The sequence below is a fragment of the Charadrius vociferus genome, unplaced genomic scaffold (genome assembly GCF_000708025.1).
Source record: "Charadrius vociferus isolate BGI_N301 unplaced genomic scaffold, ASM70802v2 scaffold72, whole genome shotgun sequence".
NCBI classification, from domain to species: Eukaryota; Metazoa; Chordata; class Aves; order Charadriiformes; family Charadriidae; genus Charadrius; species Charadrius vociferus.
Window position 1 is genome coordinate 8,638,040 of NW_009647830.1, and position 17,953 is coordinate 8,655,992.

The 17,953-nt window shown below is 39.6% G+C and overlaps 1 protein-coding gene across 1 annotated transcript in view; it reads right to left on the reverse strand.

Annotated features, from left to right (window-relative positions):
* Positions 1–17,953, reverse strand: part of PTPRQ (protein tyrosine phosphatase, receptor type, Q) — a 108,986-nt gene that overhangs the window by 19,834 nt on the left and 71,199 nt on the right. The window contains exons 29-35 of the mRNA XM_009882671.1: positions 16,336–16,580; positions 15,618–15,684; positions 14,865–15,023; positions 13,406–13,628; positions 12,890–12,963; positions 7,569–7,668; positions 6,624–6,752 (exon numbers count right to left, since the gene is read on the reverse strand). Of these exons, the coding sequence (XP_009880973.1) occupies positions 6,624–6,752; positions 7,569–7,668; positions 12,890–12,963; positions 13,406–13,628; positions 14,865–15,023; positions 15,618–15,684; positions 16,336–16,580 (997 nt within the window). The remainder of the gene's footprint in view (positions 1–6,623; positions 6,753–7,568; positions 7,669–12,889; positions 12,964–13,405; positions 13,629–14,864; positions 15,024–15,617; positions 15,685–16,335; positions 16,581–17,953) is intronic.

A 17,953-nucleotide genomic window follows, 5' to 3' on the forward strand; every position in this document is an offset into this window, starting at 1 on the left:
AGAAAGCAATGTGTTTGCAAAAGTGTTACCTCGAACATAGACACCTACTGAATGCACAATATATAGGAAAGGTGAGATCAGACAATAATTTTGTATACAATACTTTTCCATAGAGTTCTAATTACCTGGAATTTGCAAGAGTTACAGTGTCTGTAATTCAGAAATATTTCTTCTGAATCTGTGCCCCATTTGCTTGACAATCTGTCTCACACAGAATGAAACAAAAGCCTCAAAGCACCCACCACAAGGTGCAACTTCTCAAGGAAAGATTTTAAGAACTGGGGACCTACATGGCATTATCCTTGCTGCAGAAACCACTGCAAAAGCAGGGTGCCAGAGGAGTTGTCTCCAAGGTGAGCACCTGGAACAGGGAAGAGTTACTTGTCTCTCGCCAAACCTGGTTCACCCTGAAAGTTTAGTGACACAATCTATTCACAGCAGATGAACATCTGCTTTGAAAAGTGACTTGCCAAACCCTATGGACACGTTACAAAGAGTGATGAGAGGCCCCAGTATATGTATATCCAAAGTGCTTAATGAACCAATGTTTAATGCAGTTTAGACTGATGGGCCATATATGTTTTAAACAAGGTGGTTTTTTTTCCTGGTTTCTGCCCGTCTCATACCATCTCCACCATCATAGAGATCAACATTCAAAGTTAGCATTTTGGCTTCATAAAGCAGATATTCCACTGAATTCAGTAGGACTTGACTCCCTGCATGCCCTCTGAAACTGCATCCCGTTAATTGCCTAGCAAAGACCTGCTGAAAGATGGTGTATATGTATTAGCTAGTATTAGTAATTTTCAGACACTGAATTTTTTCAAGTAAATTTTTTTCTGATGACCTTTATGTTAAAAAATTTCTACGGGGAACTGGGATTTGCCATGAATCTCCTGATTTGAAAAAAATGTTGACCCAAAGAAAAAGTTGCAAAATGGGATACTTGGCATTTTTAAATTTGATGTTTTTTCTACTTAAGCTGACTTTTGTAATGCAAAATAATTCATCATAAAACAGTTATAAAGATGTGTGAAATAAAATGTTTTTACTAACCTATACTGAATATTTGCTGAGTTTTGGTTCATTAAACTTTTCAAGCTTCTGAATTTTTCATTTAAGAATGATAAAAGACATTCCTACTCATATTCTTACAGAAAAACCTTTTCCTACTTCTTTTTATTTCTCATATGATACCAGCTGCACAAATTTTCTGAGAATATAAGCCAAGATCATAGGCCACGATCCACTAAGTATGAGAGAATGTCTGAAGAGACAATGTACGAGAGGCAGTCAAGAACGATCTCATGGAGCAGGCTAGAGTATCTTGATTGTGTGGATGAACTGTGTCAGCTGCAAGTCCATGCCTTTACTGATTTATAGTAGGTAACATGATAAATAATATACTGGCTGAGAAATGACAAAACACCTGGTTTCCAAAGCATCTTCTTCAAATGAGCACTGAATGGGATGATTAGTATGTACAGAAAAAAATCTATACTGCTCTTTTATCACCTAAGATTTTCATAAAAACTCCCCATCAACCTTCCAGGGTAGAAAGTATACCACATTTCAGCTGATTTACTGCTATCCAAGAAATACAAACACGCCAGCCTGGGAAAGGAGTCTGCCCATCTATGTTTTCCTCATACAAGTACAAGATGGCATGAACTGAAACCAGCATTCTGCAACACAGCAAGCTTTGCAAACACAGCTGAGATAGCTGCCTAAATGCAGCCGATGTATGGCAGTAGGTTATGAAGATGCAGTGATGCACAGTCCCATTCCAAACGCATGGTAAATTTGTAAAGGTTACACTGTAGTCATCGGCATGTAATACAATAATTTAACATGCCAACATGTCACTGCTTTAACCACAGATCATTAAAATGATAAGGACAATAGAGGAACTGGCACTGTGATTGATTTCTACATAGCTATTTCCCAAAGGCAACAGGTACAAAAGTTCTGTTCATGGTGTAACTGTAGATGCCCTGGAGGGAAGAGGGGCCCAAGAAAACTGGTTAATGTTCAAAGACCACCTCCTCCAAGCTGAGGAGTGATGTATCCCAATAAAGAGGAAGTTGGGCAAAACTGCCAGGAGGCCTGCATGGATGAACAAGAAGCTCCTGGAGAAAGTCAGACTCAAAAGGAAGCCTACAAAGGGTGGAAGCAAGGACAGATAGCCTGGGAGGAATACAGAGAAATTGTCTAAGCAGCCAGGGATCAGGTTAAGAAAGCTAGAGCCCCGATAGAATTAAATCTGGCCAGGGACATGAAGAGCAACAAGAAAAGCTTGTGTAGGTATGTCGGTGATAAAAGGAAGACTAAGGAAAATGTGGGCCCTCTCCAGAAGAAAACAGTCACCCAGGATATGGAGAAGGCTGAGGTACTCAATGACTTTTTTGCCTCGGTCTTCACCAGCAAGAGCTGTAGCCACACTGCCCAAATCACAGAAGGCAAAGGCATGGACTGGGAGAATGGGGAACCACCCACTGTGGAGAAGATCAGGTTCGAGACCATTTAAGGAACCTGAAGGTGCTCAACTCCATGGGATCTGATGAGATTCATCTGCAGGTCCTGAACTGGTGGATGAAGTTGCCAAGCCACTATCCATCATATTTGAGGAGTCGTGGCAGTCCAGTGAATTTCCCACTGATTGGAAAAGGGGAAACATAAGCCTCATTTTTAAAAAGGGGGAAAAATGGAAGACCCAGGGAACTACAGGCCGGTCAGTCCCACCTCTGTGCCTGGCAAGATCATGTAGCAGATCCTCCAGGAAACTCTGCTAAGGCACATGGGAAATGAGGAGGTGATTGGTGACAGCCAGCACGGCTTCACTAAGGGCAAATCGTGCCTCGCAAATTTGGTGGCCCTCTATGACGGTGTTAAACTACTGGTGGATAAGGGAAGAGCAACTGACATCATCTACCTGGACTTGTGCAAAGCATTTGACACTGTCCCTCATGACATTCTTGTCTCTAAAGTGGAGAGACATGGATTTGACAGGTGGATGCTGAGTAGATAAGGAATTGGCTGAATGGTCGCCCTCAAAGAGTTATGGTCAACGGCTCAATATCCAAGTGGAGACCAGTGACAAGTGGTGTTCCTCAGGGGTTGGTATGGGGACCAATGCTATTTAACATCTTTGTTGGTGACATGGACAGTGGGATTGAGTGCACCCTCAGCAAGCTGACTGACAACACCAAGCTGTGGGATGTGTTCGACACGCTGGAGGGAAGGGATGCCATCCAGAGGGACCTGGACAGGCTTGAGAGGTGGGCCCATGTGGAACTTGGATAATGAGGTGAAGTCTCTGTGCTCGAAGAATAATTAAGACTAGCCTTGCTATCCTGGGACTCTGACAGACAAATATCAAAACTACATTCCTTTTAACACAGAAGCCCATGCACACTTCATGAAGTTCAACATGGCCAACTGCAAGGTCCTTCACGTGGTCAAGGCAATCCCAAGCACAAATACAGGCTGGGTGGAGAATGGATGAGAGCAGCCCTGAGGAGAAGGGCTTGGGGGTGTTGGTTGCTGAGAAGCTCAACGTGAGCTGGCAACATGCACCTGCAGCCCAGAAAGCCAACCACATCCTGGGCTGCATCAAAAGAAGTGTGGCCAGAAGGTTAAGGGAGGTGATTCTCCCCTGCTACTCCACTCTGGAGAGACCCAACCTGGAGTACTGCGTCCAGCTCTGGTACCTCCAACATAAGAAGGACATGTACCTGTTGGAACAAGTCCAGAGGAGGGACACAAAGATGATCAAAGGGCTGTAGCACCTCTCTTATGAAGACAGGCTGAGAGAGTTGGAGTTGTTCAGCCTGAAGAAAAGGCTCTGCAGAGACCTTATAGCTCCTTCCAGTGCCTAAAGAGGGCCTACAGGAAAGATGGGGAGGACATCCATCTGGGAGTGTAGTGATAGGACAAGGAGGAATGATTTTAAACTGAAAGAGGGTAGATTTAGATTAGATACTAGGAAGAAATTCTTTCCTGTGAGGATGGTGAGACACTGGAACAGGTTTCCAAGAGAAGTTGTGGATGCCCCATTCCTGGAGGTGTTCAAGGCCAGGTTGGATGGGTTTTTGGTCTGGGGGAAGGTGTCCCTGCCCATGGCAGGGGGGTTGGAACTAGATGATCTTTAAGGTACTTTCCAACTCTAACTATTCTATGATTCTAAAATGTCTCTTTTGGTCACTGACATTACCAGAACAGAATCTTACACATACTGAAACATTCTTCAAAGCTTAAAAAAAAGGCCATAATAAATGAAAAGGTTTTGAGCAGATAAAGGATATCCTGCCCCTCATTACTATATGTATGTTCTCTAGTAGGGTCCCACAGAATATTTACTGACTTCCAGTTGAAAAGATGGCATGAACCCTGGCCTGAGGAACTCTCAGTTAGTGCCTGCACTTCAAACTTCAACAATTTGTTGTAATATTCAACAAAGGACCCGGGCAAGGAGCCTGCTGTAGCTTCAGTGCAGCTACTGTTTGAAGAATAATAATCCAAATTTTTATAGCTGCCTCATGTACCTTACAAGAATGGCAGAAGAAGAGAGTCTTTGCTTTTGGACATTAAAGGAGTGTGGAAGGAGGAAAGAGAAAAATACAGATGGAAGGACATGACAAACTGCAAATGAAAATGTGAGACTTACTCATTAAAGCAAGGGTGATTTCACTAAAACTGCTGAAGCACTGTTCAGTAAAGGCCTTGCTGTGCATAAATCACATGATGAAGTGCACGTAAGTATGAAATATTATAGTTTTCAATTACCCTGTAGAGTTTGAGACTGTACAAATCCAAACATAATTTAGTTAGAAAAGTGGCAGAATAATACTCTGCAAACTGATAAAGGATTTGACTGTGTGGATATGTTGCTGAGATTGTAGCGGCATAGTACAAAACAGCTGCAGTGTAAGTGAATACAAAAAGCAGTTGAGAAAAAAAGGAACTTCTCTTAAGTACCTACATTCTAACTGCCAAAGGAAAGAAACAACATGTTTCTTATGTCATATTTGCACTACATTTGCTTCAAGGATATGCTGTATATATCAGTGCTATATTGTCACAATGTGTTACAATTTCTGTGTAAAAATTGCCTTGATTTATTTCAAAACTGTTGTGGAACTGTTGTACCTAAACATTAGGGACTAAAAATAAACATGATTTCAGGATGACAAATACCACTGTTTGTCATCAGTATAGCTGCAAAGATTGACATTTCATCTTGATTAACTATATCATTCAATATAGTATGGTAGCACACAGGTTAAGAGAACAGAATGGCAAACACACCATGTTGTTTCAATAATACAAAAACTTACTGGATGACAAATATCTCCTTGCGTCTAAAGAAAAGTGAAGAGTATCTGGAAGTAAAATCCATTAATACTTTAGTATATAAGCAAAATTAGTACTATTCTTATTCAGCTAACAGTTTGGAAACAAGGCCATTTTGAAGATCCATTAAGATAATTTATACAAGTCACAGTTATCAGCGTGCATTTACAATGGTTCTGTCTTCAGAGAATGTCTTCTGCTGTTATTAGCGGGTACTAAACAACACTATGTGAATGACATGTGCCCCACTCAGAACATACCGCATCCATTATGTCAATGATTTCCAGATGATTCATAGTATGTTTTCTCATCTGTTACGAGCAGCCATTCCTGTGTGCACTATTTTGAACAGGTTTGTACATGCAAGCAGCCTACTCTGTACCACACACATAGACATATACACACTCAAACAAAACAGGTCAACAGCTACAACCTTTCATCTTCCAGCTATTCCTAGTGTGCACCAGTAGGATGCCTGACTGCTAGGGCAAGACTATTTTAGGCTTCTCATCTTTAAGGAGCCTGCCTACCACACAGTGTGTCATCTGACACAGCAGGGAAAATACAGGTAGGTAAAGAATATTCACCAAACATTTCTAACTCAGTTGGACATCAGATATTATTGAGAATCATCATTATATTTATTTGGTGAATAATATCCATATTTCTGGTAGTCAGAAAGATTGTAGTTTTCCTTCTGATAAATATCTGTGACAAGATTCTTTGTTGGATAGAAAATATGAATAGCCTGGAATTGCTGCATACAGCTTATAGGAGTAGATGTCAGAATAGCCAGTGTGCTGAACTCCACAGAAACCCAGATGTTATGCAAATCCCTTTGGGGGGGGGGGAAGCTTTCTAAATTTCAATGAAACAATGACAGATTTGTTCTTGAATTAGTTGACCGGGACTTCTGGGAGTTTGACTCTTTCAAAATGCTTATGTAGGTTTGCAGTCTACATAAAACACTGGGCCATCAAAAAACCTCAGAAATTCTGCATGTTTGAAAATATGTAGCCCTTTTTTTGCTAACACAATTAAACAGTGATTTGCGCTTAGATCTTTATCTTGTTGTAAAAAGAGCTGAAGATAAAGTGATTTTCTAAAGGCTAGTGAGAAGTGTCTTGAGGATGGAGGTCATTCTTTGAAAGAGGATCTCAGTGACCTGTGTAAATAAGAACACCACAAACACTTGCAAACAAGCAAAGGTCAGAGAGGGGTCATGGCTACAGCCCCTTTGGACTACTGTTTTGCCTAAGGAGTATGCTTACCGTGTAAATCTCTCATCCTTCAGCTCCAGGTCTGCCACTGTGATCAACTGATCCAGTTTAAACTTAGTGTCAATAATTTCGGCATCTCGTGGGGAGTATGTGCCTCCCTCTTTTTGCTTTTGCCGAATTCTAAACAGAAAAAAATAGTGAAAAATAAACATGCAAAAGATTAAAGGACACGTATGTCAACACTTTGATTAGGCAAGCTGAAACTGAAAAATGGTTGCTGGGAATCTTTCCGTGGCCTTTATTCTGCTCTCCTTTCCAACAGTGTAATTTAGTCAAATCCGGCAGTTACATTGTCTGAAATTCATATGGAAAGAACCAGCATATATACTCTTTCAGTTTTCCTACGTAAATTCTTTGGCAATGCCTGAATGATGCAGCTGAGGAAGAACAGAATTCTGATGTATGAGCAAGCTAACATCATGCATGCAGTACACAGTCTGCTTCTTTACGTGACATGGACATTTTGTTCACAATTTGAATTAGAAGTGAACTTCTCTTTTGCATGTGAGACTTTAATGTATTTAAATGATAAATTTAATAGTAAAACAGAACCCCAAATTTAGAGTATTTACTTCATATCAAGCTCTCAATAGTGTTAGCCATCACGCTAACTTCAGCCAGTTGACAGTCTGATCTGTATCCTCAAGTCAACAGAGAAGTGGCTCTGAAAGGGTGAGACAGGCTACTGCTCCGATTTACCCTCTGGAGAAGCTGGGTTTTCTCCTTCATCTGTGGAGGTTACCCTCACTGGCCTAAAGCTTTTGTGAGTCCCTCCCTCCCTAAGTTTCTATGTAAAAGACCAAAAAAAAAAAAAAAGAAAATGCAATACATTTTGAAATGACAGATAGGTTCCATTTATAGGACTGTTTCAACTGTTCTTTAAAACATTTTTTGAGTGCTTGCAAACATAGTATGGCAAGGATACATAAATCTCACCTTGCAAAAGCATATACTGCAGCCACGAAAAGAACAACTGAAAGTATACACAAAGTAACAGCAAGGATAACTTCTACCGATCTTCCTGACAGTCCTTCACCTGCAACAGAAAGTGGAAACCTGATATTTCATAGATTCATTACAATTTTTACATTTCTGACAGGATGAAATCAGGGAGCGATGTCAGACAGCCACTTTTCTCTCTGTAAAGCTGCACCTGTTTTTTGTCAGTCGAAGAGCTGCTCAGGAAGGAAAAATATAACAAAACCGGAAACAATTTATGTAAAGGTTCCTAAGCATTGTGGATCTATGTAATACATAATGCCAACAGTATAAGTCTACAGCTGCAGGTGTAGCCATCCCTCAGTGCTTTTCTGTTTTATCTGCTAAACAGGTTAAGGTAGGTCTACACTGCAGCAACATCACTCTGAACACTGGCCTGAGCTGAGCTCCTGCTTCTGTCTCTGTGCAGCCAAGAATGGACACACTGCTCTAACAATAAGAGTAATAAAACTCTGGAAGTGGAAGAGCCACAACTCTAAAGGCATGAGGCTTGCAGCCATCACTCACAGGCACAAAATAAAATATGCATTTTTGGAGATAGTCTCAGGGTGCGGAAGGAACCCACCTAGTGATTGGATCTGAATTTTCTGCATTAATCTGCCTCACTGACCATTAACTCATGCTCTTTATTTATGTTGGAATTGGTGATATTGTTAGGAATAACCACCAGCAGTTCAAAAGTAATCACAAAGGCCTCTGTGATAAAAAGGTAAAGGTGCTGGTATTCTAGTCAGTCCTTCCAGGTGAGAATGAATCATAGAATCATAGAATGGTTTAGGTTGGAAAGGACCTTGAAGATCATCGAGTTCCAACCCCCCTGCCATGGGCAGGGACACCTCCCACTAGACCAGGTTGCCCAAGGCCACGTCCAGCCTGGCCTTGAACACCTCCAGGGATGGGGCCTCAACAACCTCTCTGGGCAACCTGTTCCAGTGCCTTACCACCGTTAAAGTGAAAACGTCTTCCTAACATTTAATCTAAACCTGCCCTCTTCCAGTTTATAGCCATTCCCCCTTGTCCTGTCACTGCATGCCCTAGTAAAAGTTCATTCCAAGGTTCATTCCAAGACTGATAAACCATTTAGATTAGTAAGTTTCTAGACCTCTTTTAGATTAGTAGTTTCTAGACCTCTTTTTGAACCTCTTTGGTGCTAAATTTCTGAGACTTATTTAATTTCCAACCCTTCCTGGTAATCTTGTCCCCATCTAAAATACCTCAGCCTTTTGTTTCCTTAGGCACACAGTGAAAATAAGAAAGCAAGGGATTACTACTGCTGATATTGTTCACCTATGCTGACATTCACCTCCACTTCCTGACCTACTGTGGAAAACCTAGCTCCTAGCTATGAAACTGAGATTTCCCACTCAAGGGACATCCTCCCAAGGACACATGGGGAAACACTGAAGTCTTGGCCTTGTTTCTCTCAACAGGCTTTAATTATTGGATCAGAGAATATAATGAAGATGATCTGGACTGCATGTACATTGGAGAACATGATTAAAATTCAAAATGATCCTGATTTAGCTGAAGAAATCATCTTAAAACAGTAGGATGCAATTTTGTAAGACCAAGTGCAAGGTTCTACACATAGGCAGTAATAACCACCTACAATAATACAGCATAGTAAAGAGTAGATATGGTAGAAATTTATCAGAAGAAAGTGTGAGATTATTGTAGACCAAAACCAACATGAGTATGCAATATCATGCCTGTATGAAATGATTCTTCCACTGCGTTAGTAAAGTTTCAGGTGCAACAATGGACACTACAAGGTAAGAACAGTTTAGGCCAGGGAAAGACAATAGAAAAGAAAAGCAAGTATATTAAAAAAAATGTTGCAAGGAGAAAAGGAATGAAAAAGTCCCTGTCACTCCCTGATCTCTGTGATAAGGCACAAATATTAGTCATGTGGAAGAAGAACAGAACAATCTCCAGAGGAACCTCTGCAACAGTTCTATTTTGCACTAAACAGTGAAATCAACGTTAAGCCCTATGGTTAATCTCAGTCTGAACATTGCCAATGTTATTAAACAGAACAGTGCTGGCAGAATACTCAACAAGAATATAAAAATACATTTTCTCCTACTTCTTTTCAACAGGGAAGGACTACATACATCTGCAGAGATGATCACAGGCAAGGGAAAGGAGACAAAACAGAAGCCATCGTGTTGTATAATTCTGTGGTGCTGCAATTCAATACATGATGATAACAAATTGTAATAACAGAATATTGTAAGGTAGGTTTCTATGCAAAAGGCAGTGTCAGGATACCCCATTTTGATTATTTTCTGCCTCATCAGCTTTTTATTTCACATGGAAAAATCTACTCTTACACACAACTACCAGCTGCCCCACAACGATTTGCTGAACTAGCTATCAGAGTTTATGAAAAGGTTATAAGCTGCCTCGATGTATTAGAAGTTTAAACAGTATTTGTCACCACATCTTAATTATCTCATGGAAAAATCCTGACCTTTCATTGTAGCATGGACGTTACTTTTGCAATGTCAGTCATGGGTTATGAGGAAGAAACTCCACTTCTCAAGAGGAGAGTTGTGGTACTCCAAGTATGGTTGAGTGGGAGCACCATATTAAAATGTATCCTTTACTATAATTAAAAAAAAACATTATTGCAGCTGTGTATTTCAATAATTTCTGCTTCAGTTATAAATAAAAAAAAATCTGCTTCTTGTGACACATGAAAGTTTTTTTTCTTGTTGGACAGGCTCTGAAATTTAGAAGTTAGGGCCAGACAAGGTTCCTGACGTGCCCATTTTAAAAGCAACGCTTGATGTTAAACTTTAGCACAGAAGGCACTGGATGGGTATGAGGAGCCACGGATATCTGAGGAATTTATCAGGTCTATTTCTTTTCCTATTGCATTTTATTCAGCATACAAACAGATCTTGCTTCTTTATGATCTACACCAAAGGAGAACGTGTCACAAGTTTTCAGTAACGGTACAGAAGTGAATGAATTACACTATCTGCCTGCTGCTAAAGCATGATTTCTTCAAGCATTGCAAACTTTTCTCTTAGAAAGGAGAAAGTTGCCCAGAGGATGGGATACATTTGCACTCGTTTCCAGTGCACTTGTTTTCCCTGATTGGACACACAGTCTTTCCCTTATTGGGCAAACTATTTGCTTCGTTGGCTTAGAACTTTTAAACTCAGAACACATAAAGACAACTTTTGTGTTGCACTTTCCAAAACATTCAGGGCTAGAGAAATAGTGCCAGATCCTTTCAGAATATTCAGGTAGTGAATTAACATTTCAGGATCTTCAGCATCAGATCATGTAACAAATTTCTAACATGGATTAGATGAATAAGGGAGCTCATATCACAGAAGATGAATGCCAAAGGAAAAATATTTGCCCACTAAAATTCTTCTGGGTACTCATCCAGTTGTCTTGGGATCCCTTTTCAGAAAGACAGGGCTAATGCTTAGCTAAGTAAGTTTTGGCTTACCATATATTAAAAGAACTTTCAGATCTTATTGCGACCTGCTATAAGAGTCTTCATTCCCAGTTTTGGGGGTAGATCAACACTGCCATGGAGGGATTTATGCTGGATTTGACACTCTATAACGGCTTGCCTTTTGGCCACTGACATCAAAACCAGATGTATTCTATTAGACAATATTAATTTATTATTGACTATGGAGCTTTGCTGTATGTAAAGGATGAAGGGCTAAAGGGTCATGTCCTCAGATGAGCTGCCACTAGAAGGAATAATCTGCAGCCAAGAAGTTTCCTATGCCAGGCTCATTGGAATAGAATCATAGAATCGTTTAGGGTGTAAAAGACCCTTAAGATCATTGAGTCCAACCACAAACCTAACAATGCTAAATCCACCACTAAACCATGTCCCTAAGCACCACATTGCCGTGTCTTTTAAATACCTCCAGGGATGGTGACTCAACCAGTTCCCTGGGCAGCCTGTTCCAGTGCCTGACAACCCTTTCGGTGAAGAAATTTTTCCTCATATCCAATCTAAACCTCCCCTGGCACAACTTGAGGCCATTTGCTCTTGTCCTATCACTTGTCACTTGGGAGAAGAGACCGACACCCACCTGGCTACAACCTCCTTTCAGGTAGTTGTAGAGAACGATAAGGTCTCCCCTCAGCCTCCTTTTCTCCAGACTAAAATCCCCAGTTCTCTCAGCTGCTCTTAAGACTTGTGCTCGAAACCTTTCACCTGCTTTGTTGCCCTTCTCTGGACATGCTCCAGCACCTCAATGCCTTTCCTGTACTGAGGGGCCCAAAACTGAACACAGTACTTGAGCTGCTGCCTCAGATGATCGCAGGGGGATGATCACTTCCTTAGTCTTGCTGGCCATACTATTTCTGGTACAAGCCAGAATGCTTTTTGCCTTCTTAGCCACCTCAGCACACTGCTGGCTCACATTCAGCAAGCTGTCAACCAACACCCCCAGGTCCTTTTCTGCCAGGCAGCTTTCCAGCCACTCTTCCCCAGGCCTGTAGCGCTGCATGGGGTTGTTGTGACTCAAGTGCAGGACCCGGCACTTGGCCTTGTTGAACCTTGGCGCACCAACCCAGCTTGTCCAGATCCCTCTGTAGAGCCTTCCTACCCCCAAGCGATCAACACTCCTGCCCAACTTGGTGTCATCTGCAAATTTACTGAGGGTGCACTCAATCCCCTTGTCCAGATCGTTGATAAAGATATCACACAGAACTGGCCCCAATCCTGAGCCCTGGGGAACACTACTTGTAACTGGCCACCAACTGGGTTTAACTCCGTTCACCACAACTCTTTGGGCCCAGCCACCTAGGCAGTTTTTATACCCAACGAAGAGTATGCAATACTAGCTCTAAATCCAATGAAAAGGGAAACTGCACAAACAGTATGGCCATTTTTTTTACCCATCAAAGAGTACGCAACAATAGCTCTACAACTAACACAGAGGGAAACTGCACAAACAGTACAGCCTCTGGTAGTTCGCCAAGCACGCTACCCTGGCAAAATGGTATTTTTATTGGTATAACTGAACATATGCTAATGAACTTTGTCAATACTGCTTCTCCGTTTAACAGTCCAGGCTGAGGTAAAACCTCTTGACAACCTCAAAAGGACATACAAGGGAATAGATATGTTTCCTCAGTCATTTTGGTTAAGCTAGGTCCAACAAAAATAGAGATTATTTACTTTAGGGAAACCACTGTACTTAAAACAAACACAGAATTGTCTAGATTCTTTGGAAACAAAGAAATACCTTAGTAAATGATGCTCTCCTTACCTAATGTTTTTACAGGGTCAGAATAGTCAGAATCTGTAAACTGTCCTTTAATGTTAGTTGCTCTGAACTTAAATCTGTGAAATAAAACCAAGAAAACTAATGAAATGAAAGTTTATGTGCATTTTCTTAAATACTATTTCACTTAGAAACTAAAAACTATTTTTCAGTTTTAGTATCAGCTGAAATCATTACTCACCTGCTAAAGTGACGTTATGAAAGACACTAAGGACTCAGTGTCGATATCCTAAATACATAATCAAACTATATGAATTACTTATCTTGAATTTGGCCTTATTTAATTTAAGAACTCAGTAAGCATCTTTTGCTACCTGAAACAATTTTTAAAAAATTGTCTCCCATATTTATCCTCAGCAAAAATTTTTGAAGTCAGAGACACATGAAGATCATTTCAGTCTTCACCTTTTCATAATTGAACTACACATTTTGTGTGTTTGTAAATATGTATATTTCACTTAAATCTTTCTCTTGGACAAACATAGAGACAAATGTACTTACAGGTACTGCTTTCTTGGTTTCAGTGGGCCATTACATATTTTGTCTTGGCTGCCTGGTATCATACATGTAGTATCAGCACCTATGACATATACCTCTTCTTTGCCATTCAGATCTTCTTTTCCTTCTATACATGGTGGGTTTGGAAAGCCTTCATTTGTAAAATACGGCCTCGGTCTGTTGAAGTAGGCATCATACCACTTAGTAACGTTCCCGTCATGCTGAGCTATTGTCAAGTAAAGAAATAATCAGAAACACTTTACATTCTAACCAGACGTTAATTAAAGAAGTCAAATAGGAAATTATTTTTTTTAATAGCTTAGCATGCTATCAGTGCTATTTACACAATTAAGTCTATACCTGTACTTGCACTTGAACCCAAATTTCTTTATTATCCACACTATCTATATTTTGTTAACTCAGAGTAAGTCAACTGAATCACAACTAGAAAATTGCAGGGGCAGTCTTGCACATGAGCTCTGCCTGTAGAGGATATCACTTGCGCAAGCCACTTGTCTTTGAAACTGAGCATGGCTAGCAAAGACAGTAAAAAGTGTTTAGTCTAAAGACAGTAAAGACTGTTTCGTAAATGAAATTACTAGATTTCCATAAGTGGACAGTACCAGTGACTCAGGAGAAAAATCTTCAAAATGTTGCTTAACATGGTATTTGCATATCTATCAATTCAAGAGCATCTTCACAGCAATAACTATGAAGTAAATGTTTGTAGCATTAGTGTTAAAACGCAAAGTTCAGAAAAAGGTGAGACACTTAATGTGAACTCACTTAATGTGAATGCTTTACTTCTATACTTTGAAAGCAAGCAAAACAAGGGAATCAAATGCCTGGGATTTGTCCTTCTTAGGTAAAGTAAGCCTGACCATGTGATGTCCTATCTTGAAACTCCCACTCACATTGGTAGGCAATTACGCAAAAGAGTATCACGGCACTGTTCATATGAGTAAATGTTCATCAGCCCATACAAGGGAATACACATTCTAACCCACAGTCTACAGAAGGGATTTATATAAATCCCTCTGCCCCCGTTATGAAATGGAAACATCAACTGCACATGACTGCATTCTTTTACAGGCAACACTAATAGCAACAGAAGAATAACCTTGCAAAAAAGTTTCAGATTTATTTACCTTTCACAAATGCCAAACGAGAATACAGAAATATAATGATAACAATACGGCCCGAATAATACTGGGGACTTCAAACAGAATGGATGACTCTTTGTTTTAGGTGTTCCCAAAATCCAGTGCCCAGTCCACAGGTATTGTGAAAGATACTTTGCTCTTAGTACTGTTGCCACAGCTAAAATGACTTTGCTAGCTGTTTTCTAATGTGAAATTACTGAGACCCAACAAGAGAAATAAAAAAGAAAAGACAAAGAGCATGAAAATAAAGAAATAAAAAACCCTGAAAACAATTTTCAAGAGAACTTATGAAATTCTACCTCCAGCCTCCACAACAAGAACTTGTATCTTCTTGATGGGGCCATGATCATCACTGTAATAACATATTGGCATTCTGATCGTAATTGTTGTAGCTGTGACAAGTAACGCCCCATTGGTATCATAAACTGGTGCTGGTTTCTTTTTAGGCCGTGGTGGTTCTGTTTTTGAACAAAGATATACCACAGAGTTCCGTTTTAAAATATTTTCACTAGAAGTACTTTCTTCAGGCACATAGCTCTGTTATGCAAGACAAATCTTCAGCATATTTTCAGGGACAACTTAATGTTCTACTTAATGCCTTAAGCCTTTAAAAACTGTATTCTGATAAATGCCTCCGCATATCAGTTTTCAATTAAAAGAGAAAACAATAAAAAGACTGAGTCTTAGTTTTTCAATGGATTTCAATCAATGACTGTATTTATTTCCACAACTGTGCTACTGTATACTTTGCTATACCTCTGTGATATTCTTCTAAGCTGTTCGCTAATGGTAACTAAAATACTGAAGTCAATATTCTTTCACTGAGTCTGCACATGGTTTACAGTGTGACTCAGATACAAATAGCAAATGAGCAGTGATACACAGTAAAACTGAGCACTGCAATTCAAGGCTATCAGTTATGTGTTCCTGTTCTGACATTATGTGGCCTCTAAATAATAGACAAAGGCACACAGCTGTATACTCCCAGGTAGAACAGCAATTTCTTCAGAATTTATAGAGATTTCAGCTAATGGGTACTTTGTGAGACATACCTTTGATATCCATAGTTATTTTCAATTGAATTTTTGGCCCTGCACCAGCACCATTAATTGCATAGACCTTGAAAAAAACAACAAACACTTCGTTTAATGACTATTTGTAATAACTTCAAATTGGCCAAATCTGGATATATTTCAAGTGACAATAAATGCTGAAACATTCCTTTTGTCACTTTCACACTTTGCTAGAACTTACTTGATATTTCTTTACAGTCCTCAGTACAGTAACACTTCATCACTTGTAATTTAGCTCTTACAAAAAGGAGAAAAACAAGCCTACTTAAACAGTTACGTTGCCTCCTCTCATGTCCTAGTCTCTGATTATTTGAAAGAACTTCATGCACACACTTCTAGCAAGCTCTCCTTGCAGAACTAGACCTTTCATCTGAGCCAAATGACAAATGCAAGTAGCGGAATTAAGAGAGAGATTTAGACTTATACCTGTGATGATATGTCACAGGCTGCTTTGCTAGCACATGAACCAGTGGTCCAGAGTACAAAGCTAACCACTAGCAATGTGTCCTGCTCCCACTCAGTCCACCCTCTTCATTGCTCCCCTCATTCCTCAGCCTTGTCTGTCTTCACACCCCAGCTAATATTCTTGGCATAAAAACCTTATATTCAGCCTCAGTTATGGTCCCTGTTCAGACTAATCTCTCACTCATATCAAATAAATTAAAAAAAAAAACAAAGAAAAAGTATAATTTCTTACGCTGACATTGTAGGTATGTCCTCCTTTTAGTCCTTCTATCATGGCAGTGACTGACTGATCTGTTTTATCAATGACACTAAGGTTGTGGATCTGGATGGCAGCAGGGTCATCTTCATTGTAAACCATAGCTTGATACACCTGAATATTTCCATTTGGTTCAGATGGCGGCACAAATGTTACTTGGAACTTGGTTACTTCGTCTGGTATCTTCTGAAATGTTATATTGTTAGGTGGGTCTTCAGGCACTGAAATAAATATTTCAATGACCCACTTAATCAGTTTACTACTATTACTATTAAACTAAAACCTGAAAAATTACAAATTATCTTTTTGCATATTAGTATTATTTCATTGGTACTTTTCTGGTTTTATTAAAAATATCTCAAATATTTATTGTGTATGTAAATATTTATAAAGACAATAAAAAGTTGAATATTTAGTGAAATCCTATTCTTAATGATAGCATTTAATGCTACAAATATTAAAAATAATTATTTGATAACCCTCAGTAGTCTCTACTCTCAGAAGTTTCTTCTGAATTGCTACTCAGAAAGCCTGAAGGAATCATTATACCTTGAATTACCTCTGGGGTAAACAGATCCTTGCATGGATTGACAAGGAAGAAGCAAGTGTTAGTCTTGAGTATCCCTTTCTGAAAGCTCTCTGTCAACAGCAAGCTCCCTCCCAACATATAAACAACCCACTGTGCTCCTAAGAGTCTCTGCTTATCACAGCTAACTCTTCAGGAAAAAACTTTCCGCTAGCCAATGCCCAGACACAAACACAACACGCTTTTTTCCCAACGACAGTTTTTTGTCAAACACTTATTCCAGTAGCTTATTCTCAAGACAGCAAAGGTATAAATCATTTTCCCCATGTCCCTATCTGAAACAAAAGGCTGTAACATTCTTTCCAGGCAGCTAAATATTTATTGCTGTACCTGAGCAGACAAGTATGTAGCGTGACCTCTAAATAGTGAAATCAAGCAACTGAAGGTAAACACATTCCCTCAGCCAAGGATTTAGATGCAGTTGTCATACCTTCCAGGTTTTTTACACCAGCCAACAAATGTTTACTCAGGCTTCTCTGGAGTAAGTCTTAGTAAACTGTTCCTAACTCAGTCATATGCTATATTGTGCAAACTCGATGAGACAAGACGAGATGGAAAAAATAACTGCTCCTCTCTAAGGTACTGCACCTTGTTATGTATTACATTTTTACATAAGAGAAAGGGCTACCAAAACAGATAGCTCACAGGACAGACCCAGCTCCCACCTAATTTAATCTTCATTCATTTTTCCACAGTAAAAGACCATATCAGCCTCCAGGGACATAAACAGGTCATGAAATCATTAGAATTTCAAGTATTAAAGGCATTAGAGAGATATATACACACACACTCATATCATATCATATATCATATCATATCATATCATTAGGGACATTGGATTTTCATACATCAAAGGAAAGATAAATGATAAATACAATCACTGTGTGGTAAACCTGAAATTAACCTGAGTATATAGCTAAAAAAAGCTGACCTGCAGCTAACCTCACTAGAGATAAGGCAATTGTAGTTTATACACAGCTGATAATTAGTTGGAATGACACAAAACTT